Below are 27,683 nucleotides of genomic sequence, written 5' to 3'. Positions count from 1 at the left end.
GACTAAGAAGTACATGCCCCAAGAGAACCAGCTCAATTATGTTAAGCGCTCAGCTCAATTATGTTAATTATCTTCCTTAAGCTTGTTCAACCTACTGCCATTAGTCAGTCTCTCCATATCTCTCCAGAAATCTATTCCTTTCCTTCTTAATGCAGCAAGATGTGATTTGTTTAGGAGCACCATCTCCCTTTTCCTCCATTAAACAATATTGTTCTCTGAGTTAAATTGATTCCACTGTTTATGTGGCTTCTCTCTAAATGAGAGAGGCTCACTGGAGGAATGATCTACTTTTAAAATAACTACAACAGAAAGCCATTTTGATTTATGCCAGCTCATTTCACAAGTGTGACTGAGAATTCAACTATGCAAACAGCTGTACCAGCACAATGGAGGGAGAACTTCTGCACAGGAAAGGAGGGCCAAGAGTAAGTAGATGACTGGCTTGAAACTTCAGGGGGAAGAGATTCTTTTTCAGGCAAAACTACTCTAGATAATCTTTATATGCTGTAAGCATGGCAGGAAGTAGCTTAAACGGGTTATAACTGCACAAATGGTTTATGAAGCCCTTTTGGATGGGGAAACTCCAGAACATGGTGGGTCCTTGCTCACTTCCTCAGATTTTGTGTTAGGCTGTCCCAGACAGGTCCTGCAAGTTAGCAGAACCCTTGTAACCAGGTCAGTATATACTGAGAAACAAGTCCATGGGAGTAAAACTCAGCTTGCAGGCCTCGCATGAGAAGGACATGAAATAAAGTAGACAAAAGCCTCCAGTGCGACTGGTTATAACATCAGAGGGAACAGACATTGCTTCAACAACATACCTCTTACCAGCCCCAGATGGAAACTGTCATGTCTTAAGATGATGGAAAACTGGGTAGAAGCTGTTGACAATATCTGATCAACTTGACTGCCTGCTTGCTGCACTTTTGAGGAACAGAACCTTTCTTGGTCTTCCTAACTGCTCTGTTCTTTATATTCCTGAAGTAATGGCAAATGATCGAAGGGGAGGATAGCCCCCTTTAATTCTGGCACAGAGAATGTCTTTTAAGAGTAGAATCACTAATACTTGCCATTTACTTCAGATATTAACTGGAAGATCAAGTGACATTTGGGAAGAAAACCTTTCCCTACATTAAAAATACTGTTTGCTTTTCATGTGAAATAGTGGATTAATTTTAGTTCCTTTTACTGACGTGAAGATAATGGTAGATTTTATTTATTATAGTAGATGTTGTTTATATTAGATTTTTTTTTATTGTAGTAGATGCATTCTCTTCTCTATTTCTGGACTAATGCCAGATTGGCCCTAACATTCACTGCTACATTGGAACATTTCCTGGAACATTTGCTCTCTCCATGCTCCAAACATGCCTCCAGGATTAAGAATCCTGACACAGAAAATGTGCGTATTAAGCACATTCAAGAAAAGCCTGAAGAAGATGATCTATCCAACAGCAAATTTTTAAGATTTTGTGAAATCAGTGATTTGAACCAAAACAGATTCAGTTGTGTGGGATCCTTTCCATGATAAATAATTATAAAAACAGATGTTTAGGGTTTTTTTAGAAGTCAGATTCTACAGCCACAGCTCTGTTCTAGTTAGATGTTATGGACTCAAATACCTTCTTTGAACATGTGATGCTTTGTCAAACTGTCTCTCTTGATGACACAGTTTTGCAATTTTTGTGGTATTACAAGTCTGCTGAGCTGTCTGCACTTCAGTGGTGTTGAAACCCACTTCAGAACAATAACATTTTTGAATGGAGAAATACTAGGCTTAGCCTGGCATCCTCTATAGACTATAAATGAAAAATATACCTCCTGGTTTCCTTCTATGCTGCTACTCTCACACAGAAAACTCCTTATAATTTAAAAGAACTTGTCTTTCCTTCAAATCTGTCTTTTAAATAATCTTGCCTTATAATGTCTGCAAAATCTCTTCACAACAGTCAGACATCTGGCAAACTAGCTTATCATACTGACAAATGTCTCAATATTTTTTCTTTGTGCTTCCTTGTCTGTCTTTTATGTTTTTCTTAAATTTAGACTGCATCATTAGCTTCTGAGAGCTAATATTAGAGGAGTTCTGGTATGTGATTTCTATCACTAAGATTCCTGGGAATTCCTGAAAATGTGCTTCACTTGTTCCAGGAATTCACAAAGGAAACTGAACAAGCAGAGAGTAGTTCCTTTTATCAGTCTTAATCTGTTATTGTTAGATTTAGAAAACATGAATAGTTTTTCTTTTGCTTCATTGCTCACAGGAAAACAACAGCCAGATTTGAAGAACTAATAGGGCTAGAAGTTGAAGTATCATTTAAACCTGATCATCTCCTGCTTTTATATGCATACCTAATTTGATTTTAACTGCAGTCATGCCCTTGAAGTGATGATTAAGACATAGCTGGAACTGAAATGAATACAGAATAAGAAGAAAACCATGTAACTTCACCATCCAATGTAATATTAATGCAAAATGGTACACAAAGAAGTTATTTTAAACTACTCTGGGCTCCATATTTTAGGCTGCCATCAGGCTTTTATAATTTTACTGGTTGAAATCTAGCCTTAAGCATGAAAAGCGAACTCAGTACCAGGTTTGTTTTTATCTTATTCATTTTTATAAACATCAAATATCTAGAAGATAAAATTAGGTTGTGTCACAGTACTGAAAAACTCATGGGCATGTGTCTTTCAGTAAGAAGAGTAAGAGTGTTAAAACATGACTTCTTTAATAGTCACAATAATAATTCATCACAGTATGTAACATTCCATTTGTGCTATAAACACCTGGCTAAATAACATTAAGTTGAGGCTTAGTAAAACATTTAGCAGATATATCCTTGCTGAATACTTTAGAAGCTAGCCTGCAATCAAAGGCTGGATTTTCCTCTTATTTTAATTACTGAATGCGACAAATAAACATAGCTCTTACAAATGTTTGAACATGTCACCAAGAAATCTATATATTATGATTCCTGAATTATTTACCTGTTATGGTCTCTGATTTTTAGGGTATATTACAGATAAAATTGCAGGCTCCCTAATTAACTAGCTTCTGTTCATTTTAAATAGCTTACATCTGTCATTAACTGGACATCAACGTGTGTTTTTCAGTTAGTTAAGAGTGAGATGACTTTTAAGATACAGAGGCAAACATAGTGTGCTCCAGCCTGGCAGCATGCTGTGCCATTGTGAGCAGTGCATTCTATTAAGAGAGCACAGAATTCTAAAGCTTTTGAAGGCTTTAGCAGACAGGACTCTCAAGACCCGTAGCATTATTCCAATTCTTGGTTTGGCTTCATAGTAGGCCCTGACTGATCTAACTCCACAGTGAAACTTAAAGAGATGATCCCACCCTGTCTTTGTCTTTGGACATGCATTCCCACTGTGTTCTGAGACTCTTAGTTATACAGCTCAGGAATAATTTCCTTTCTTTTTCAAGAGGAGCAGCAGGGCTAAGCTTTGGGAATGAGGGTGAGAGGCAGGAGGATGTCTTTCAATAACTAGACCATGGCTGTTGGGTGAACAAGCAGGATGGGATTCCAACTCAAGGGTATGTAAATATTATGAATTGACAGGAAGACTGTTAGAAGTACAGTTTCTTACACTTTTTCAAAAATCATCAAAATCATCATTACAGAGTCCTTAAACACAGTATTATTAAACTTTTTTCATGTTGCCCACACTTTCAATACTTTTGTGTAGTGAAAGTCAAAACAAATTAGAATTCAATGTTGAGAAAACTCATCTGCTTCTAAAATATTCTGATTAGGTATCTGTTTAGATGGGATAGGAGCTCCTGCATTCTAAGTCTATCCTGCAACCATCACAAGTATGCAATCTAACCTTTTCAAAATTCCAAGCTCCATTTCAAACTCAGAATATTTTTCTGCAACTGCCACTGGACAGAAGACTCTTCCTGAACATCACTGCTCTAATTTTTGCTCTAATAGACATCAGTGGCATTCCTTGTTAATTGTCACTTTTCTATGTTATAGAAACTATACTTTTTTAATCTTTGCACAATGGTGCAGTTAGAGCTTAGCTCAGTTTGTTAGAGCCTGCTGCTAAAAACACCAAGGTTGTGAGTTCAATCGCTTTATGGGCCATTCACATAAGAGTTGGACTTGATGATCCTTACAGGTACCTTCCAACTCAGAATATTCTGTGATTCTGTTTTATGAACAGTCTCTCCATGATAAGACTTCCCCCACCCTTTTTCTATACTCACCTAATCTTTCTCAAATGTGGTTCATATCAGCAATATAGAACCAGCACAGGTACCTAGGGCAAGTGTTGCTGCATGGTTGTCCTATTCCTACTCTGTGCCACAAGTGTTTACTGCTGGTCACTGACAAAGTGGGGTGAGCGCTTTAGGCAGACCTTTGGTCTGGCCTACCACAGCTATTATAACTTTCTTAGAAAGTTTATCCAGATTTTTCTCTTCTTCTATTTCCAGAAGAAGATTTCCAGTGTGTAAAAGAAACTTTTACTAGTTCCTGTGTAATTGACCTTCTTTCCCATTCAGACACCTCACCCTGGTTTTATTACCACAGCAAAATCCTCCAGTTCTACCCACATTTCGTTCTATAGGACCTCCTTTATGTCATCAGTACATTTCTCCAGACTACTTTTTTATGACAAGGTAATCAGTATAAACAGTATCTGCTCCAAGGCTGAACTTCAGAATGTTCCCTAATAACTCTTCTACAGCTGTATTGCTTTTCCCTTAAATCTTGTGTCTAGAAAATCAATAGAACTGTCTGATATTTATTTTGATATCTGTCACTATTTTCCTCTTGGGAAACTGTTAAAATTCAACATGAATTATTTCCCATGTCTAGGTCTTTTTTTTTTTTTTTGAGTTATACTGCCATGTACATTATCAAGGCTGGACAGCAGTCTTGGCCATTTTTTTTAGTTCTTGTTAAATATAGACATAAGAATTCCTATGTTCGACATTGCAATTTTTAACAGACACAATATATAAACAAGATTGCTGCCATACTCCAGCAACATTTCTGCAGCACAAAATATGACCACTGAAGCAGACAGGCCCATAAAATTATTGGATAACTGGGAAGAAATGGATGAAGGAGTATGTCTTGGAAAAAACCTGATACTTACCTCCAGTGACAATGACTTTTGCCTTTCCACAGTATGTGAAGGCATTCACTCCTTTAGAGACAGAAAATTCCTTTACAGGTCTGCAATTGTTAATAAAACAATCATGTAAGAAATATTAGAAAAATACAGTCTACGGTCATTCTGCCTTATTTTTCTGTAGTATACAGAATAGCTGTTTGCATAATGTATACAATCTCATGTTAAAAGCGAATTGATTTGTAACAGAGACTTGGAGTGATACTGGCACCAATGAAACAGAAAGAGGGTGCACTTTCCATTAAAGAAATAAATATCCGATTTATACACCTGAATCTTTTAACAGGCAAACTCCAAACAGACTCCCAAACTGGTAGCTGTTGCCAAAGTAAGCTGCACACAAGTCTGTGTGCTTAAAGCAGTTAATCACTGAGGAAAAGTACCAAAGCAACTGCAATTGCCTGTTTCAGACATGGAGGTCTACTGTGATCTCAATGTTACATTACATGCAGTTACTTTTCTGTTGCTTCTGTACAATGTATTGTATAATGAATATTCTTTATATGATCTATTTTGTGTTGTATAACAACATGAGACAAGTATGTGAAACAACAGCTATTCTATTACATTCACTGCTAAAGCATGGGAATTCAAACAACTAACACAGATTCAGATTGACTCAGTGTCCCTTCTAAACCCATCCTTTGAGCAACTTCTGCTTATTTCTCCATTTTTCATCCAATTCTACTAATGAGTGAATATTTTATTGATTTTTGGATGTAGCAATAGCAAGGTATACACCTGTCATTCCCATGAAACAACGACTGCCAGTGTAAATAAGCTGTACAGAACTAAATGAGTATACATTTAATTTTTTCCTTTGAAATTCAGACAAGTATTAGTTCATCTATTCTGGACTAGAGTAGCCATTAATATTGAAAACCATAAATGGGGGTGACAGTAAATCTAACAAAAGACTCTGGAAACTTCGCAGATTAATGAAAGAGCTTGTTATTTCTAGGCAGGTGTAAATAAAAGGCTGCTTGCTTCCTATTATTTAGAGGGAGAAAAGATTTTTTTTCCAGAGCTCTAACAGAGAAGTCTTGATTCTCTTGATGGTGTAAAATAACAATTGATTTAAATGTATGATTAACAGATTTTGTAAGGTTTTTTCACCTTTTATAATTCTATATAATTGTTCATTAGCTCTTTAATGAACAGTCTTGATACTCTTCCAAGATCAGTGGAAATAAGGGATTCTGGCACTGTGAAGTCCTGTCCAAGCCATGGCCTTGTAACAGAAGCACCCTGTGACCATATGCATACCTCCCTTTTTTAAATACTTTACAAGAAAATATTATAGGTGTTCACCAGCCATTATTGACAAAGAAACTCAAGTCACATAAGGGAGAAGATGCACTGCATCCCTCTTTGCGTACAATAACAATTCCTTGACGCGAAGTTAATTGGGAAAATTTCTTTTGTTAGAACCAGTAAACAATATTTTTAAATTAGAGTTACTTATTAAATGGACATTTCAAAATGATTTGACCTATAGATATTTTTAGGACTATTAATTTCATTTTAAGAGCTGTGTAATTTTTCAGTTGTCTAAACATAAATTCATCTACCTGTTTTGTGAAACTGCTTAGAGATAAGTATTTATTGCATTTGGAGACACTATTGACAGTGTGAAATGAAAAAGAACTACCAAGGTATTTGCAGTTTATGTTCTTCATTGAAGTATCTGATGGTAGCATCTACTCTTTTGACTAGATTTTTGGCTCTGCAGACTTAGTTTTCTTCCTCTTCTAACTAATCCTATTTCTCCAAAGCTCCCAACAAAAACAAACAGGATTTCTCAGCTGATGCATGTGACCTTGGACAATCTGTAAGTGTTTCATAGTTCACTTTCCCCATCCTCAACAGACATGCAATACTCATAAAACTTAAAGTTACTGTATTGATTCAAGAATTACTACATGAATATTTATGGCCTGTGTTATACAAGAAATAAAACAGATTATAATAGTTGTAGCTACTAGCCTTAAAAGTCTATTAATTTCTCTGGATTTACCTCACAGAGAAATTGAGAAGCTGATATAATATTTACAATTTTTTGAGACATCTGAATGAAAAGTTCTATTTATATGTTATTTATAGGTCCTTCTTACATCGAATTCAATTTGTATTATTTAATTGTGCTATAAACTTTTCTAAATTCACAGAATAATTAGGCTTGGAATCAGCTTAATCAACTAATAGCACTGGTAAGCCATATGAATTAGGACTTGGCACTAATAAGGAGGCCATAACCTCTTTCCTGCTGCATAGTAGAACCACTTCACAGCCCTCAGAATAAATTGCGTTCTTGGTTTAATCTTGTATAACTCAAACTTGTGAAACTAAAACTGTAAATAAAACTTAGTTGAGTTTATTTTTCTCTGGGTATAGATTTTAAATGAATGGATATATGATATGCATGCAACAAATCAATCAATTTTCTAACTAAAATTTACATGCTAAGGAGAAAATGAAGGAGACAAAACTGTCAACATAACATATTTTAAGGGTTGTGAGTACTGAACATATATGGACAGTCCTCTCCTACATCAAAAGCTAGCACACAAAAATATTCAAGCATTTAAACAAATGTATTTTTGTTTTTATTAACAAGGCTAATAGAAAAGGCAGATTCATTATGACAAGATGACATCTTACAAGGCACTGATCTCCAGCAGAATTATAAAGCAGAAGATCTATTGCTTTCTAGAAGATGTCAGATACTTACAGGTTGTCCTCTAGTCGCTTTATGTCATCCAAAACAAATGAATGAATACTGTCTGTAGAGCAGGATGCAAAACGTTTTAGGGCAGAAATATACTTAATCTTCACAACCCAGTCGTCATGTAGCTTGCGTTTAGGCCTAGGGACATAAATGGAGAAGTTATTAGGCTACAGTAGCAACTACTGTGATGTGTCCGTAGGTGGACAGGGATTTCTTCAGTGAGGTTATATATACAACCAATGCTAACATTTAATATCCAGGGCAGATACAGAACCACTCTTCCAGCTTAAATGCAAGCAGAGAGAAAGTCGAGGTTGAACCATGCACTTTTCTAGTCACAATCATGCTTCCATCTAATTGGGCACAATAAAGCTGTTCCTTTGTCAAACCAGGTAACAGCAATTGTGAATTCTCTCCTTGAATTTTATTCTGCATCCTCTCTGTTGTACGATCTCTTGTAAAATCTTCTACCAAAAATGATGGCATTTCCTTCACACAACAACAAGTGAATCCTACTTACTGCAGTTTCAAAAATTATTTTCTTTGGTTAGATGGGGTTAATTTATAAACAGAAGCGAATCCTCCATTTAGGGAAATCAAAACCCAAATTAAAAACAAAACATAATACAAGACTGCTAATATTTTATCATATGCAACTTACATGTTAAAAGATTCAGAGTCCATGAACCTAAATTGTGATTCTTTTTCAGCTTTAGATTGTTTCATTATGAAGTCATCATTGGTCAGAGTAAGCAGATAAACATAACCCTTGTCATCTCCCATTAAGATGGTATCCTTAGCCAGGTGATCTGACATTGTCACCGTTGAAACACAGAGCAGACAGTTTTTCATTGGTTTGATGACAAAACCATTATTCTGTGGAATACGTTAGAGAGTTTATTAGATATTGCACAAGGGTCCTTAAACTGAATCTATCATGCTTATCTAGTTACATCAGTGTTCAAATCTTGACTTTGTTTTTTCTAGTTGCTCCTGTGATTGCTGCTTCCTGATATCAGAAACTCAGGGAAGACCATCACCAAGCAGAGTTAAAAGCAAACCCTAAGAGTTTCAGCAAGACTCTGTTTCATAGGTAGCTTTTTCCATTTCAGTGAAGAAGTATTAATTACAAATTCTAGGAAGGATCTCTCCATGCTATATAGGATGGTGTATTTGCTAAGACTGTATATGGTTTGGTTTCCTGTTCAAAAATAAGATGCTATCTACAAGAAAATTGGAAATAACCAAATTAAACAATAATTCAAACCAAAAAATATAGCAGTAACACACAGGGAGAAACTATATCAGAGTCCTAATTAATAATACAGCCTGGGAGTGCCAAGTGTACTTATATGGGCAGGTGTTTCAATTTTTGAGGCACAGAGATAGTGGGAACGAATACAGTCACAAGTCATTGTGGTATCTTGCCGGAAGGCCCAGGAATGGGATTTTGGGTCATCTGTATTACACTGTTTATTGGTTCTACTGCCTGACTCCACCTGTTATTTGATTAAAGTATCCTTGCCAGCCTAAACTGGTTAGAACTGTTCACATGCTATAGGAATTAACTGCACCGATGCTGCCTGTGAAGCACAGAAATATTAAAGAGACATAATAGAGATATAGAACTATTATTTCTGTGGTCCTGAAAGAGAGCTGCACCTATTCATCAACATACCTGCAACTCTCACTGATGTAATGACTGGAGGGAATTTGGAGAATAATAGGTGGAGAATAAATTTTTGAGCCCTCCTCCCAAAATGCCAATTGGATAGAAAAAAAGATTTAAATAGACCTGCCTGAGCTTAGGAAGCAGCCTTTTAGTATTGGGGGAGAAAAAAAAAGTCCTAGGACAATCTTATCCTAAAAATATTTACTTTGCTTCTCCTCATCATCTCAGCTAACTTGGAATTTCCAAGAGAAGTCCCAGAAACAGGAGGAAAAAGCTAAAATATGGGTCAGAAAAGATGCATAAGGCATTAAAGAAAACTTTAACAGTTTAGACATACATTACTAACATCAAAATGTTTTTGCTCTTAGAAAGTCCTGAACAAAATACAGGATATGAAAAAATATTTTCTTTAAAACCGGAAGTTACCTCAAAAAGAACCTATGTTATATTCCTTGGAAAATCTGTTCCTTGATTCTTAACAGATTCTGAGATATATATATGTCCATGCACACATATTAGATATACAGGGGAACACGTGTGCATTAGGTACACATGGAAAATAAATTCTTTGGGGGTTTGTTTGCACTATAGTGTAAAATTTTTCTTTTTCTTCCAAACTTTTATTATACTTTAATAATCCCATTTGGTGTGTAAAGAGTATTCCTCCTTTAGTGTAAATTCCACTGTTTCACTGAGTTCCTACAAAGAAAAAAGTTAAAAGCCTTCATCCTGTTAGACCAAAGGGATGTGAATGCATACCAGAAACAAAGACTGATCAACTTTAAGGTTTCATTTTGGCATTTGTCTGATCTAACATAATACCTGTCTCTCTTTTGATTTATAGTCCCAGAGAATGACTGTGCTTTCAGTTACAGCCACGACATATTTCAGATTAGGCAGGAAATCACATCCAGTGATCCAAGCAGTATCCTGATGAAAATAAAAAGAGTAGCTAAAGAAGGATTTTCTCTGTAAATTTATTAACTTCTCTATCATGTAAGTACATATTTTAAACCACTTCTACATAAACCATGTATACTCTGCACTAGCACCTACTAGGTTTAGCCCCACTCAAAGTTCTAACTCCAGGAATAGCTCATACATGAAGTTAAAGAGGCACCAGGCTCAACCTCTATTATTAATGACTCACTTCAGAGGCACAAATGTTTCACATGAGAGGACACAATACACATATACTGTTAGTTGAACTGTAATGACACTGGAAAAGCACCCTGAGCAAGCTCAGATATCCATAGTAAAGCAGATTAAGCTTTTACCTGGATACAATTTGGTTTGAAACAAAAGAAATTTAAAACCAGTCAAAATTTCAGCTATAAAAACAAAAATCCAATTGAAATGAATTTTTATGAAAATAAGCAACTTTGTTAAATAATTTTAATTTTCCCAACAGGTAGATCAAATATTTACAAATATATACATAAGCCCATATTAAGCCATTGTTTAAGTATACCTCCTATTATACAGGTATTAATGTAAAACAATTTCTCTTGCAAAGTATAGATCAGACTCCTGATGCTTCTACTTTTATTTCCATTTTTGTACACAATATTGATTTTGCTCTTAGTGTAAAGGGTCCAAAATCCTGACAGAGGATGTCAACACTCTGTTGCAGGAGAAAGCTTCTTTTCTTCCTAATGATCTGTGGGCAAGTGGTAATACATTTACAACGATTTTTTGTGCCCTTTACTAAAATAAATGTGGAAAATGTCAGTCCTGCAGAGGCCTTGTGGATTGTTTTGGTAATTCGTATGGGAGAGTTTGTTAACTGTGGCTTTTTGAGGTCCTTATAACAGTATCAGATAAAAATGACTAAATGGCTTGAAAAAGATGATTTTACATTTGTAGTTAAGTCACTAATTTCTTGTGTTGGCTTGTGATGATGCAGTCAAAGTAACAGGTTTCAGCTTCAGAGGAAAGGTTGTAAGAACTTCTCTTCTTAGTGCAGCTGCACCAGATCAACCTTTTCATTATTTTCTTTTTCTATCCTGTCACTCAAGGGCTCTTATCTTTCCTCTCTTGTTTTCAATACAGCTTCTGTTTCACTTTGTCTGGCTTATCCATCGGTTTTGTTTGTGCTTTTCTACACCATATTTAAAAGACATTTTATTTCCATTTTTGAAAGGAGTGGTTTATTTACTACCAGTATTCCCATCATCATTCAGCAATGATTCTATGCTATTATCATCTTTGGGACCTGTCAGCTGGACAATTGTTAATCAATACACTCTGGTGGGGTTTGTTTTCCCCAGTGGTCATACTTTAAAACAGAAGGTTGTGTGGTGCTAAGTCAAATACTGTACAGAGTTTTAAGTGTATTATATTTATGCCTCTACTCTTCACTCAGTCACATAATCTCTTCAAGAAATGAAATCAGTTTTTCTTGAAGTGATCTGTTCTCCATAACATCCCTGTAACAAATGTACCCATAGTTCATGTTCCATTTATACCATCATGATTCTAGGAGAGTTCTGATGGCTGCAGTCCACTGGATTTTATTTCTAGCGCTACTGTGTTTCACAGTCTTTCTGGCCTAATATCCTCAGGGCCAAGACCACTGTCACTCTGCTTGAGTGGGTCTCTATTCTGAAACACCTCAAAAATGAGGACACTGAATGGAAGAAAGCACAGGAGTACAAGGATTGTTGCAATCTATAAGCCACCCTCTACACACATCGCTGTTTGTCAATTGACAGAATGTTTCTAGTCTGATAACTTATCTCTGAATAAGTCCTGAATTCAGTACCTTACTTCATTTGCAAGAAGATGCACACAAATACATAGCTTCATCAATTAGCTGTTCATGCCAGTATTGATGATGTTAAAACAGTTGAAAATGGCATAATAATTATAGTGAGAAAAGAAGGTACTATTATTTCTGCATATCAGAAGTGAAATGTAAGCCCTGAAAGGCAAAGTCATCCTTCTCCATTTAGCTATTTAGATATTAATCTAATGATTTACACTCACATAAGATATTGTGCTTTGATTTTTAGTAAGTGTTTAGATAAAAGCTATTAAGATGCAAAGCTTCCATTTTTATAAGCATGCTTTACATTAGAAAAACTGTGACCAAATTTTAAAGATAAATCTCTCAAAGAATCCCCAAGTTAATAAATTTATTAGCATCATACATTTCAACTGTCTGGAAAGTGGTATTTATTATCTCAAAGAAATACAGAATTTTATTTCATTTCAATTCGGGAATTTATATTTAAAGAACAACATAGCTTAAAATATTATGCCCTACAAGCATCAAAATCTTTCAATAACCATCAAAAATTTCAGGGACCTCAAGTTCAATAACAGCCCTTTTAATTCTCTTTTCAGTGCAGTAGTTAGAGGAAAGATGAGAAAAAATTCGATTGAACAAGGGCAGGAATATTCAATGCAAACACTTAAATAAGAATATTAGATAAAAATTCCAATTCCATAAGACAAGGCAGAGCACAAAGCAGAAAAGGGTAATTTTTAACTAAGCCATCTGAAAATTTCATAACTTTGATACAAAAAATAGTGAATATAATAACTTAAGCAAAAGTAAAATGACATCACAAAATACCATAAAATCTTTGAGACATAGAGGGATTTCATAGGGTTGTGGGCATGGGTTTCTCCTTTCTTTTCACTGTCAGCTCCCCAGTCAATCAAATGTCCCTGGGATACCAAAGATTTTCCCCCGAAAGACTTTACGCTCTACGGTAGAGACTGTCACGTTCAGCAGTAATGACCTCAACTGATCGAATGATCCTCAGGAGCAATGATCCTCCATCCCAAAGATGGAGAGGAAACCAAATTGTTTTTAACCTACTTCTTCCTGTCTCTAGGAAAGGCTGAAAAAGTGGAAACATCTCAGCTGGGAAAGGATGGGAGTGTGGCCCGTAACAACAGTGACAGCAGATCAGAGTAGCCCACACAGATCTGACACAGAGCTGAAACAAGAGGATGCTCACAAATACTAAAACTATGAGTTTTAGTGTTGTATTTGTTTGGAATCACAATCCTAACAATTACAGTATTACACCATTATACTGAAAGATATCATTACGTTAAACATACATTATGTTAAACATTTCTTTCACACTTCTTATGGCAAAAATCTCCTTCAAAGGTGCCCAATACTGCCACAGCTGCAAAATACTGTCCTACTTTCTCAGCAAAAAACCCTTCACATTCATTGAGGAACCATTTTAAGACAAGTGCTCAGTGCTCAGAAAGGAAAGGGACCCTGCAGCCCACTGCAGCATTAGGCTAGCACTCCAGTTTCTTCCAGCTTCTTCCCCATGGCATCTCTGGGGGAGATCCTACCTTTGCATATTTGGATTGGGGAAAATGGATCCTACAAGCAAAGCAGGAACAACTAAAATTTACTCCCGTAGCACACCTGCAGGAGAAGCTCTAATTCTAGTCAAAGTTTCCAAAAGTCAACGGGTCTCAAGAGTATTTCTCACAGGTACCTCTCTGCACTAATTCCACAGGTCAGATTAGCCCTTGTAAAAACTAAACGCAACTCAGGCCCAGAGCTGTTTTCTGACTTCAAATAGTAGGGCCTCTGCTGCAGAGTACTTCTATTACTCCCAGGGTAAAAATGAGGTTTTAATGTATATACTGTGTAGTCAATCATCTAACTAGCAAAATATAGAACTGTTTTTGATTAACAAGCTTAAAATTTTACTTATTTTAATTTTAAAGTGACAATTGAAGTTTCGGATTTTAGAAGAAAAAATTCTAGCCAGGTAATGGATAAAGGATGATTTGGTAGCAAAAGTAGCATTCATCTGAGGTTTCATTTATCAGAGGAAAGAAATCAAGTTACTCAATTGTTTCTATAACCGAAAGGAATAAATTGAAACTATTCGACCTACAGCACCCTATGACAAATCATGCAGAAGTCTCAAAGTTAAATGTGGCATTAGAATAATGCTCAGTTTCTAATTATTTCTATTTAGTACATGCTGATTTTTACTTAAAATTATTTAACAGGACAGAGAAAAAAAAGAACTTACTTCAACATTGATGGTTGCCAGAACCTTCATCTGAAAAATCAAAAATGATACGGTCAAAATAACAAGTAAGTTCTTAAATCAGAAGTCTAAACAAAGTCATCTCTCCTCTTCACAGGCAAATCAGAACAATAATTGCCAACTGAAAGAGTAGGTGGTTAAGATCTGAAAAAGATCCTTAACCTGCCGGCTGCCTGTTCCCTTTTATATAGCGAAGAACTTAAAACTTCTATTTCTCTCACAATTGTTTCATAGTTTCTTGTTCAGTTTGGGGTTTTTACATTGAGATGTTGGAGTGAGCAAAATAAGTAAAAAATCCTCATTTTTACAATGGAGTATAGATCAGCTGGCCTTCTGATGGAATTGTGCTTTTAATGGTTATTGACAGCTAGAACAGCATCAGCTCCTGTGAGAGATAGGATGAGTCATACAGAAACCCAAGCTAATGCTGGCCCAGATTTCATATCAACTAGTGCCAGCAAAATCCCTGGCAGAGGCAGCACTTCAGGCTGCAAAAAGGAATACCCACATTGGTACAGCATCTTTCACCAAAGGTAACTGTTGGTGGGCAGTGTAACATGTGGCTCAAAACCTGAAGAGTTTAAAGTGTCACCATCATCCAAGAGACAAAGTTACCCTTCTATGTACTTTAACAAAACTACTAAGTTTTCAAAAGCAGTTTCAAACTTTTCCCTTCTGAAACACCCAAAGATGGTTTTCCACCTCCTCTTGCCCCTGCCCCTGATCAGTAATTATTCAATGGCACCTCATACCCATCCCAGCAATTCGACATTTCATAAACCAAGAAGTTAGGATCAAAGCTTTTCTTCCCATAAAAGTGAGATGCCAAGTGTCCTCATGGAGAGTCTTTGAGCAGAGTTTAAGAGTCCTGTTAATCAAAGGATGGATATCCATGCCCTGTTATCAGCCTTGGCTTTATCTGTAGTAACTAGAGTATGTCCTTAAGGCTGCCTACTCCTACAGGTCTTACGTGCTGGTCAAGGCAGTATCCATGTCTGAGAACCTGAGAAAGGCAAGTGTCATATTCTGGAGTAAGATGGAAGTAGTTGATGGTGTAGAACTGTATGCAGGTGTTGAGGCATATTAGGCCCATGTTTGTTGCAGAAAGCAGTGCTAAGCCCTCAAACAGAATCATGGAATCATAGAATAATTAAGGCTTGAAGAGATCTTTAAGATGCTCAAGTCCAACTGTAAAACTAACACTGCCAAGTCTACCCCTAGACCATGTCCCCAGTAGCCACTTCTACACATCTTTTGAATACCTCCAGGATAGGTATCTCAGCCACTTTCCTGGGCAGTTCCAATGCTTGACAACCCTTTGGGTAAAGAAATTATTCCTAAAAGCCAATCTAATCCTATCCTGGCACATCTTGAGGCTGTTGTAATGCCTTAGTCAATTTCAGAACATAGTTTTATAAGTGGGATTTGAGGTTCCTGATTCACTGTGTTAAGCAGCTGGGTGCAAAATCATTTACACTGCAGTCAGTGATGTCAGATAACACCACTCCAGCCTATGAGGAGGCGGCAATTCAACTTGAAAATAGCATGGGGAGGTAGTGGGCAGGGAAGAGAGCTATTTTTAATCTTATACTTTGGGAAATTATTTTTCATAGGTACATAAGAGGGATAATGTTCTGGAGGACAGGCTTTCAAATAAATTATTTCAGCATTTAACAAAACTGCACCACTGCTTTGTTATTTAATCATCCGCAGGAGTCCTTTCTTGGTTTAAACGCTCCTGTCATAACCATTATGCACTAATTAGCTAAAACCCCTAGAAAGCATTAGTGCTGCTTTAAAGCTTTACTACATTGTCTGAAATAACTTTAAAGGAACTGGTTGCATTAAAATTGTACAAATATAAAGCACCAGTGAGCACAGACGTATGATGTACCTCATAGCATCTACAAGTGCATACCTCTAAACAGTAATATCTGGGAGATTAATTTGCAAATTTTAGTTTAACAGCATCTTAAGCCTGAATTTGTACTTAAAATGGTACAGATCTCCTTACAGTTTACTGATGAGGGAACTAACTGTGAGCCAGTGTCATGCAGATTGTTGTAAAATTCACGACTTTCAAGCTTCTAGATGTTGTTGTATTGAATAAAACTTAATTGCAAACAACTGTCTCTGTCCATTCTAGATATTTTCTGTAGCTGTAGAAAACAGTTAATTCTCTGATTTCCACTCTATACCTAAAAGTTAATTCTAATAGCATATTTTGTATTAAGGGAAACCTTTTCTAAACAGAAATGCAGATCATTTTCTATTAAATTAATTTCTATGAACAATGTCTATTACTAGCCATCTCTACCTTCTATCAACTTTTGTGGACTGTCTAGTAGGTTTATAATTGACAAGAACAATGTATATTTCCTAATATACTTAAAAATATAGAAAAAGTTAACTTTGATAAGAAAGATATCTAGGTATTTTTACGAGAAAATTTGAATGCTAGGTCACAGTCCACTCAGTTCTCTTAGGTACTGCCTAATGCAATAATAAAATAATTTGATTTAGAATTACCTGTTTGCTAAAAACAGTTAGCACTCCTCTCTGAGAGGCTGTTACTGTGAAATGCAGAAGGGGCACCTTCACTATACCCTTAACGACATCTTTTCTCTTGACAACTGTCAATGACAAAATATTAATCTTACAGACATAGAAAACAACAAATAGAACTATAATAGCAAGAAAAACACAAACAAATAGAACTATAAGACTAAGAATATTTTCTCTTCCTGAAATGCATTTTGGTACCAAATGCAAGGCAGTGATGAAATATATCATATATTATCCTATACTTGGTTTAATTAATTATGCTGCATTTCTAAGTATCATTAATGTGTTCTGGATGTGCCAGTTCTTTCTCCATTTTTTCAAAAAATGCCGAAAGACGAGTAACTACATAAATAAATAGTCTGGTTGAGAAAAATTCATCATTTCAAAATAATTTAGGAATATGGAGAACTGGGAAATGCAGCAGGGGAGTGTTCCACGTTTAGTAAAAACCCATGTATTTTGGAACACAGAAGAAGAAGCATGAACAAGCAAAGACAGATGTGATCTTATCACTACTTTCAAGAAAGTGAGCAGCATTAGAAGACTGCATTAGAAAAAAAAAATTTTTGATATAAGATGAAGTATGTCACCTGAATGAGTAATCTGCTGTTTTTCAGATACAAGCAAAACCATGCTTTCTTTCGAGGGGGAAGACGTGCCATCATCTTCTCCTAGGAAACAGCCAAAAATCTAAACAAAACAAAATAGAACTAAGTAGGTAATTTATTGCAAAACTACTTCTGGAAGATATATGTATAAAGTCAAATATTTATCTCACACTTTAATAATTTAAGTAAGTAAGTAAGTACCTCAGTATTATTTCCTTTAACCATTAGTTGTCAGTATGACTTTAGACTGCTGAGATCTGATATTCAGGCACAACCTTTCTTCAATGTTTGCAAAGAAGTCAGCTTACACCGGGCTTCTAGGAATATAGCCCATCTATTTTTTTAAAGTTGTTAGTTCAGCTTTGCTTTGTAATGATTGTTTGTAAATAACCATATTCAATTTTCATTTTCCAGTTCTACCTACCTCAACTAGGAAAAAAAACTACCAAAAGGAAGACAAAACAGATGACTCCGTATTTATAAACTGAGACATTCAATGTAGCATAGTGGTTTAGCCTACACAGAAGAGCTTTTCCATAAAGATATGTAGATTCCCATTTGTTGGAAAAAAAAGGTAATATAATGACTATTTTTAAAAATTCTTTTTTGGCCATCTCCCTATGTATGGCAATGTTCTACCTGTACTGAACATGAGGAAGATCCTTGCACAGGACAGTCAGGTAAGTAGCTTATTTCTGCTCCAGGGTGTGAAATTTTCACCTGAAATGCTCTACAAATCTCAAGCTCTGTACCCAAAAGCAGTTTAGTAATTTCTTTAGAAAATTAGTCCCACTCAGATGTACAAATTTTTTTAACTTCTTTCTCATAATATGGACATTATATATACTTCCTTTCATGAGTTCTAAAAGCAATGCCCCTTTGGATGGGAGACAAAATGCTGTATTTTATTCGAGTTCAATATTTTCCACGTTATACAATAGAGCTCCCATTTTCATTCTTTGAGACACTCAGATGTACATCTTTCAAAAAAATATTCTCACACATTACTCTTCATCTTTCACTTCACAGCTCCCTGCTTTCCATATACACAATTATTAGCTATCATACATCCTCAGTGAATACATTATCTACCACAGTCCCTTACATTCCTATTTCTAATTTCTTGTCCTATCACCTTGTCTTTCCATCCTGTATCCAAACAGAGAGGCTAGTTGTCTTGTACTTCCGTGGATCTTTTCGCTTTCCCTTATTGAAAGGAGTGACATTTTGCCTTCTTAATTGTATGTACCCATTTCCCAGCAGAGAACAGGCCGGTCAGCTTTCTGGGGACTAAGGTTTTGGTAAGAGGACTTTTTGTTTAAGGATAGGCTTATCCAGCATCAGGTCCCTCCTGAGTCCTGACAGGACGCCAGGTGCAGTGGTTGGGCAGCAGCTGCCCTAAAACCAGCAGAGAGGAAAGTTCTCAGTGCACATGTAGGTGTGTCCTGTCGCACTTCCTGCAGACATGAGACAGTGCCACTTTCGCTCCTGCCCAGCAGGCAGGAAGGACACTGCCCAAAGAAACAGCATCCTAGAAATCCCTTACAGCTGCGGAAATGGCTTCTGCTGACTCCAACACGGACACAGGAGGTCCCAACAAGCCCCAGCCCATAATGTCTACAAGATATTGATGGTGAAATAAAATGCAAGTTACACATACTTCAGATGTTTATCTCCAAAAAAATACAGCTTTCTAAGAGCTAACTACCTTTGAGAAGGAGATTCAGAGGTAAACCTCCCAAGTCACTAATAAATGATAGCTGTTGGGCTGTCCAGGATAAGTCTTTTAAACTGTGAAGCCAGCAAATGACAAAGGGTTGGTCCTAATTTAATTAGAGATGATTTAAAATAACGTTAATTTTTTTTTTTTAAATAAAAAACTATCCTTTGTACATGGTGTACTGTTGTGGAGACTGCTGGATACCTAGGAAATCCTTGAACATGAAGGACTTGAAAAAGAGAATTATCAGTAAGTTAAAGAAATAGGAACAGTCACACAAGGCCATAATTTTCTAGGTTGTGGAAACAAACTTGGAAGATTTTGTCAAGCTAAAGAGAGGCCAGATATGGAGAGATAAATTTGAAAAAAAATTAGATCTGTTATACTAGGAAAAGAGGAACAAAGTGTCAGGGATAGAGTTCTGGGAAGGGGGCTAAGGTGAGAGAGAGAGAGAGAGAGAGAGAGAAATGATAAAACAGACATATCAAAGGAACAAAGTGAGGTGTATCCCTCTTTCTTGACTTTTGAGATCGAGGGCATTCTCAGCAGTACTAAAAGGAGCAGGCGAACTCAGAAGAATGAGGTGAATACAGGACATCTAGAAAAAAATCATTAGAAAACTGGAGCACAGACAGCAGAAAGCATGACGGCTGTTGAGGATATTACAGACAGTAAGTCTTATTAATGATACATTTGAAAAATTAAGTGATAAAAAGTCAGCTGAAAGAAAATCAAGGCTACTTCCATTGTTCACAGGAGGTCATGAAAGGTATGTCCAAGCTGCAGTTAATAAACAGGATTTGTCTAATAGAACTAGTAGAGTAATGAACATTATAAGAATGGATGTATCAAGTAAGGAAGGCCTTTTTGTCTCTTTCATTATCTCTCTCAAACAACAGCTAGTCTCAGCTGGGCTACTTAAAATACTTTCCAGTCTTAAAAGGCCAATAATAATTTCAATAGAGTTTTAAAGCATGTAAAAGAGCAGATTTGCAGTTGTTTTTTGGTTTGGTTTTGTTTTGTGGGTGTTTTGTGTGTGTGTGTATTGCTGTTGGGGTTTTCTTTGAGTGCTTGTTTTTGTTTTTTTCAGAAAAAGAAAACCTTCATTTAAAAGGAATGAAAAGACTAAGGAGTATGAGAAAAGCAAGTGGAATTTAGTCTGGACAAAGGTTAAATAGACTCAACTTAGAAATAATAAAACAAAAGAAGAGCTACACATATGAGTGGAAGAAAAAAAGTGTCTATGACCCTCATCAGTAACTACATGCGGACATCTTTGATTGTCAAGAGGTTAAAAACAGATGAGAAGAATTTAGAGCTGTATATACCTACACTTGTACATCTCTGGCAAAGTTAGCTAGTCAGAACACTGCCTTCATTCCTGATAGTAGTAACTTTCCAGAACTACCTGAAGCATTTTGGAACTGCAGTGTTTGTCAGAGAACCAAAATTTTAAAATGCCACCACCACATAATATGTAGGACACAAACCAATCACATTTTGTTTTATTGGAACCCATTCAAATAATCTTGGAAGGATGTGTTTTGATCCAATCATTATGGATAGGATGCTTCCACAATTACAGAGATCAAAACCTGACGCTGAACTTATGGCTGATGTAAATTTGGCAAATGATCAATTCTGTTTCCATGTAAACTAAGTCTGAAGAATGCCAGGAGTCAGTAGTTTTCTTAATGAAGTTTTTGTTGCTCCCTCTCTACCTAGACTACTAATTAACCAAATTTTCTTTTTTTTTTTTTAACTTGAAAGGAGCTTGGCTTTATATTCCATAATGTACAGATAGCTTACATACAGACCATCAGATTACTCAGCAAACAGAAAGAAAACAAAAAAAGCAAAAAACCCACTGCAGCTTTTCAGTGCTGTATGGTATTTCAAACTGTGCTGGATAAGGCTGTGCCAAGGTAAAGAAATAAATACAACATTGAGTCTGATTCAAATAGTCTGATCTTTGTCTATTTTACAACTGAATTATGACTTCTGTCATGGATGAATTTCCAGTTACTTTATGTTAAACATTTCTGCCCCGCAAAAAGACAATAAAGGAAAAAAAAGCCAGATTAACACTTTGATCAGGATTCTTTTGAACAGAAAAATAGTAAATACTTCTGTTTCATTCCCTACACCACTCAGGATAGGCTCAGAAGATATCCATCTGTACAGGAAATGCATGATGTGAGATGCTGAAGATTCATTGTATACCACACTCCACTTTTTTCAAGAAAGAAAGTTTATACACAAGGCATATTAAAAGGCTGTCATCAGTGAGCTCACACTTGGTAAAATTTGAGAAATGCTCATAGAACAGGTTCTGGGGATTTTTATCCCAAGCAAATCATGCACAGATTTCATAAGGAAACTAAAGGGTTTTCACCTATTTTATCACACTCCATGCCGTGCTTGCTTGTGTAATTATGCAGCCAAATTATTTATGTAATTATGTAATTTGGTAAACTAGTCTGACTCCATTGGAAACTCAGTAAGGTTTTGGAGTAAATGATATGCACTTCAGTAAACATACAGAGCTTCCCTTAGTTCTCTTATAAACAAATGAGCCTGACCATAATTTGCTACTGTTCTGCTACTCTAAATGAAGGACAATCAGTCCTTCAGACTGTCAGCTATTTTCCAGATTTGCCCCAAGCCCTTCCTGAAGGAAATCTTTAATGCCTGACATGAGCAAAATCCGTGAACAATGTGACACTATAATCAAAAACAATGGTTAAGAAAGGTAGTAACCAGAAATGTTCCCATACAGAACATTAAGTAGAAATGGCTGAACACACCGTTTTTAGGATGATATTAGGAAATTACTTGATAGCAATTGTTGATAACATGTAAGAAACAAGTGTTGGGTATCTTCAAGGTTCCAATATTAGCATGATGTTCCGGAGTAACATAAAATGTAAATATGCTGACAAATTTGTAGTTCGTGTCACTTGCTAATACCCTGCCATAAGACTTTAAGTCCGGCAAGGACTTGCCATGCATACAATGCCACCTATGCTATCATAGGAAAGTCATTGTGTGCTGCAAATTCTGTCCCTTCTGCACCATTCTGTCTTTGGGTAAGAAACAAACAAAAAAAATCATGTAGTAATATATGATGATGGGTGCCCTTTATAAGGATTGGCTCTAACAATCTAAAAATCAGTAATTTTTATAGAACAGTTGCTTGAAACACTACCCATGGGAAACATCTTCATAAAAGACACATTTCTAGAGCAAGTGCTCATTTTTCAATGTGCAACGTGCAAATAAAAAAGAGCACCATGTTTAAAAAATCCCCTAGAAAGTACTTTTTCACAAAAGGTGAAGAACTGGATGCTATGGAGATAAGCTTTTTAGGCAGATTCAGAAATAACTTACAAATGGGATAGATTAAAAATCCAGGAAGGGATATTAAACACAGAGTGCATTTGCAACTCTGGCAGAGGAAATCCTTAAGACATGTGCAGACAGATGCAAAGAGGGTAAACCGGATCTACCATTTCATAGTTACCTCATTCTTACATGCTTTTTACACAGGTTTGCTATTTACCACCATTAGAGACTGAAAAATTGATTACATGGATCTCATTCATCTACAGGACCAAATAATATATGCAGAATTCTCTGGTTACAAAACTCGACTAAAATGCTGCCCTAGCTTTAATGCTTCAAATTCAAAATAAGGTCCAGATTTATGCTGTGAACAGGGGAAGAGAAAGGCAAAGAAGCAGAGGAAGAGAAAAGAGAGGAAAGGAGGAAAAAGAGGAAGCATTTCTGAAGGTTTAGCTAAAGACAGGCTTATCCTCAGAGCACAAATGGCATACTGTAGTTTAAGAGATTTTGCATTTTGTCAAGAAGCCTGAGGACAATGCACATCACTGAAGTAGTTCTGAAGACCAGGACACACCCAGGCTTCAGGCAGCTAGAATAAATAACAACAAGAGAGTGCCTCATTATGCCATGGAGCTCATCAACAACAGACTCGTGAACAACATACAATCAACAGATAAATATTGTCACCATTTAAAATTCTAATTATTTATATTTAATAAAACTTTAGAATTCCTTACCTCAAGCCATTCTGGCTTTTCATCAGGGTTGCTGACGATCTTCCGGAAAAAGGCCTGAATATTCTGATCCTTGACTGCTGGACCAAAAAGTGTTTGTGTGGTTGTATAGAACTTATCATAGTCTATCTCATCTGTATGGGAAGAACAATGTCCACACAGTTTAAAACCAGTAAGCTATAGATCCCTTTCTTATCCACCCTACTTCTGGTTTTATTTCTCATTCAATATCAATAACGTGCAAGTTCCAGCTTCTCACATTTTATTCACTAAAGCATTTGAAAAGAAAAAAGAAGTCTCAATATTTGCTCTTTTCAAAACTACCTAATTTGCAATGCGTGACAGGAAACAGATAAAAGAATAGATAAAAATTCCTCACTTCTGTATTCTTCTCTTCCTTACCATAATTCTGATTTTTTTTTGAACCTGAATGGTGCGTGGGGTAAAGTTTATCCTTTCAAGCAGCAATAGCCACTTGCATTGAGAAAAGCAAAATTTTACCCCCATTATTTACAACTAGCAAGTGTATTTACATAATTCATCGGGTTTGTGCTTTTACAGAAACATTGCATCATGCTGCCTTCTATATGGGGCAACTCCACCAATTATATTTTGTGAGTGATCACCATGACCTTGTAACTTGGTCAGAAATCCTAATAGGAGGAGAAAAGAACTCTCCTAGTGCAATCTCTCTATTTTCTGTAAAGATCAAACAGTTACAGTTAGAACATTGATTTGAGGTCTTTCTTATCGTCTTCTCTCTACGGTATGTTCTCTCCATGTGAAAATTACACTTTTCCATCAGGTTGAATATATCTTACCATCATCTTTAGTATACAAGCCTGAACTCTCCTTGGTCTTCTGGATGATCATTTTTTCAACTAGATTCTGGAATTGCTCCAAAGCATTCTTGAAATCAATCATTTCAAGAGCAGAGCAGCTCTCCTTATCATGATGCTTCTTTCCAGACATCCTTTATTAGGAGAGAGCAAGATAAGAGGGAGAGCTCTTCTTACAGCCAAGACTTGCTTTGTTCTTTAAACTCCCACATGAGTTCACGTGAGATGCAGCTGCATGACAGGTGTATATATATATATATATGTATATATATATATATATATATATATATTTATATATATATATATATACATATATAAACATTACAGAATAAAAAAAAAAAAAGACCCTGGCTTAGCGCCTCGAGCTGGCAAACAGTGCAATGAACTGTGGATGTCACAACATCCCATCACATCACAGAATCCTACTCACTGAGTGCCCCTAGGTCATGAACCAGGATCACTAAATAAACTGGCATGTGAGATTATTTCATTTTATCGCATGTAATTTGTGACAGAAGAGACCTTTAGCTCTACTTTCACCTCTTTTCTGTTAGAGACCAATAAATACCAGCCATTTATTACTACACTGAGCCCAAACTTTGTTCTAAAGTATAATTTGTGGTAAGGTGTCAAGTGTTGATCTTCAGACACAGAAAGATGGAGAATCCAACATGTTTGTTCCAAAGGTCAATTGCACAAACTGTTAAAATTTAAGCCTCTTTGTGTGGCTTATTCTTCCTTTCAGCAGTTCTCGGAATATCTTCACTAATTTAGTTGGTACATTCTCCTACTAGGGACCTTTGTTCCTTGCCTACTTCTCCTTTCCTTTAGGTCTCAGCATAATATTTGTGATTCGTATCCACATTTTTCATCTTTTCAATATCTTTAAGGAATACTCATGCCATGTTACTGAGCTATACCATAACAGGCAAATGATGAATTTCAGACTATTTGTTAAACTCACTTTTCTGTAGACCACACCGATCAATTTCTTTGTATTGTTCTTTACTACTGATCTCCAGATCCACTTTGCTATTACTTCACACAAGGCTAATGCCAGCTTTACTGGACAAGGCTTTCTTGAATTCCTGAGTGTGGAGTTTTAGCTCTGTGGAGATTCTGTAGTTGAAAGAAAAGGAGAAATTATATTCTGTATTTCCTTATGGCAGTCTAGAGGACTGATATCAAACAGACATGTTTCAAGAATATTCAAGTCACTTCTTCAAAGAAAACAAAACAGATAAAGGCAATAGTCTTCACACCAACTCAGAGTATCAGCTGAGCAACATTTTTGAAACATATAGGGAAAGCAACTAATTGGTATTAAATAGAGTTACTAAAAATAATGCATGGAAATATCTCTGCATGAAATAGCTAGTTCTTCAGGGGAAGAGGTGTCTGATGATATCCACCTAACACAAGCAATCCAACAGCTTGAAATTCTATCATTTCAAGGGGAAGAACACAAAAATTTCTGGGTAATTCTTCTCTACTGCAATGAGCATTTCTTTTGATTAGAAGAAGGAAGAGTGTGGCAGAGAAAAGCAGCAGTGATGCCTGGAAAAGGGAAGGATAGCTTGAGCATATATTTTTGCTGTTTTCAACAGTAATTCTCCAGGAAACTATTTCCTTTGTGTGTCAAGGTACTCAGTGGCTGGTCAGAGTTGTGGTGTATTTGATATACTGTCTCCAGCTGAATTCTTGCTATGCTGTGCTTCCTGTTGATTAATTTTTCCAGTCTCTGTCATCTAAGCTTGTATGACATCAGGTTATATTCTCATTTCCCAGCAGCAGTTTAAGGTTCATAAAAGGTACTGGCATCCATGACAGAAGGGTTAACAACAGAAAGCTATGTTTTGTTCTCTTGCAAAAACCCATGTGGAAACTTCATGTTATGTACCACAATGAAAACACAAAGAAACCCCAAATGAGGATTCCCTGCTTTCAGTACCAGCTGATTCTGTTGTCTTCAATGTTTAAAATAAAAAAAAAAAGTACAGTATAATTTAAAATAAGATGTGATGACTGAGTGGACTGAAAAAAAAAAAGTAGAGAATATAGGAATTGCTTTAGAAGATAAGCAAAGTCTAAAAGGCAAATTCAATATTTAATTGATGAGTCAGGAAGTCCTTGCATTAGTAGGCCTACAGTAGCATTAACTGAATGAAAAGCATTTCCTTCACTGTCTCCATTACTGGTAGTGTGGAAAGCACTGGATATGGAATATGATACAATTGATGTTTATTCAGAGGTTGACTCTCCCAACTCTTACCACATAATCCTATTAGTCTCAATCATTGGAAGTTCTCAGATACAAAGACAATGATATGTACATCTGTACGGGTGCAAAGAAGAGCTGCAGCAAGTTCATTGCAGGATTGGCACCTCATTTGAAAAATCAGTAATTTTCAATCTTTATCTCAATAACTACAATAATTCTCCGATATTCCATGAAAATTTTAAAATTCTGACCATGTAATTTGTTGGCTCATACAAAATAACCCAAAGCTACTGAAGAAGACAAACAGCAAAAGGTGATAGATCTTCTTTCCTGCCTGTACCAGGCTGCCAGTCACTCTTCCTGGCAGTCTCATGCAGAAGCAAATTCTCCCCAAGTAAAATGATGGTTCAGAACAGCCCAGAGAAAACACAGTGGATCTTATCTGGCCTTAGTTGTCCCTAAAGAGGCTCTGGGACATAAAAGACTTTGTTTCTGACTCTGATTTTGATCTGGATGAAGTCCAGCCCTTTAACAAGGAAAAAAAAAAAAAAAAATCAGTCCCTGAAGATGCTTTCTTTTGATAAGCTTACCCATCCTTTGCTATTTCTTCCTTATAAACATCCCATTAAACCTGGCTGTTTAAGTCAAATCAGGATGGAGCTGCTCTACTTCAGACTGGCTGAACTCTCTGACCAGTATGGAGCTGGGCAAGTAATAAGTTTTAGCATTGTAAAAACTAGATTTCTTCCATGAAAAAGTGTTTAAGGGGCACTTAAACGTTGACATTTAAATTAGCTCACTCTTTTTTTCTACTGGCTCAATTTTTCACTTTGCTTTTGATATTAACACCCCACGAGCAGTATTGCACTCCTTGCCATAAAGTGCATCTGCTCCTCTCTGTACTAACAGCAGCTGAAATGACCAAGTGATAGTTTCAGAAACTGTATTTCCTATAAATTATATATTGATTTGTATGTTGGGCTCTGGAAAATGACAACAGAGCAGTGAGTTTGTAAACACTTTCACTTTATGTTTGTCAGACT

At 36.2% G+C, this 27,683-nt stretch overlaps 1 protein-coding gene across 1 annotated transcript in view; it reads right to left on the bottom strand.

The window, feature by feature from the left end:
• Positions 1 to 24,552, bottom strand: part of WDR64 (WD repeat domain 64) — a gene marked incomplete at both ends in the record, with an annotated part of 62,414 nt that extends 37,862 nt beyond the window's left edge. Inside the window, 9 exons of the mRNA XM_082276742.1 lie at positions 5,131 to 5,210; positions 7,898 to 8,032; positions 8,556 to 8,770; positions 10,389 to 10,496; positions 14,591 to 14,620; positions 17,138 to 17,241; positions 17,764 to 17,863; positions 23,584 to 23,714; positions 24,402 to 24,552. Coding sequence (XP_082132868.1) covers positions 5,131 to 5,210; positions 7,898 to 8,032; positions 8,556 to 8,770; positions 10,389 to 10,496; positions 14,591 to 14,620; positions 17,138 to 17,241; positions 17,764 to 17,863; positions 23,584 to 23,714; positions 24,402 to 24,552 — 1,054 coding nt within the window. The remainder of the gene's footprint in view (positions 1 to 5,130; positions 5,211 to 7,897; positions 8,033 to 8,555; positions 8,771 to 10,388; positions 10,497 to 14,590; positions 14,621 to 17,137; positions 17,242 to 17,763; positions 17,864 to 23,583; positions 23,715 to 24,401) is intronic.
• Positions 24,553 to 27,683: the final 3,131 nt, after the last annotated feature.

The sequence above is a fragment of the Coloeus monedula genome (genome assembly GCF_965178545.1).
Source record: "Coloeus monedula genome assembly, chromosome: 2".
Taxonomy (NCBI): Eukaryota; Metazoa; Chordata; class Aves; order Passeriformes; family Corvidae; genus Coloeus; species Coloeus monedula.
This window is presented reverse-complemented; position numbering and strand designations above follow the sequence as displayed.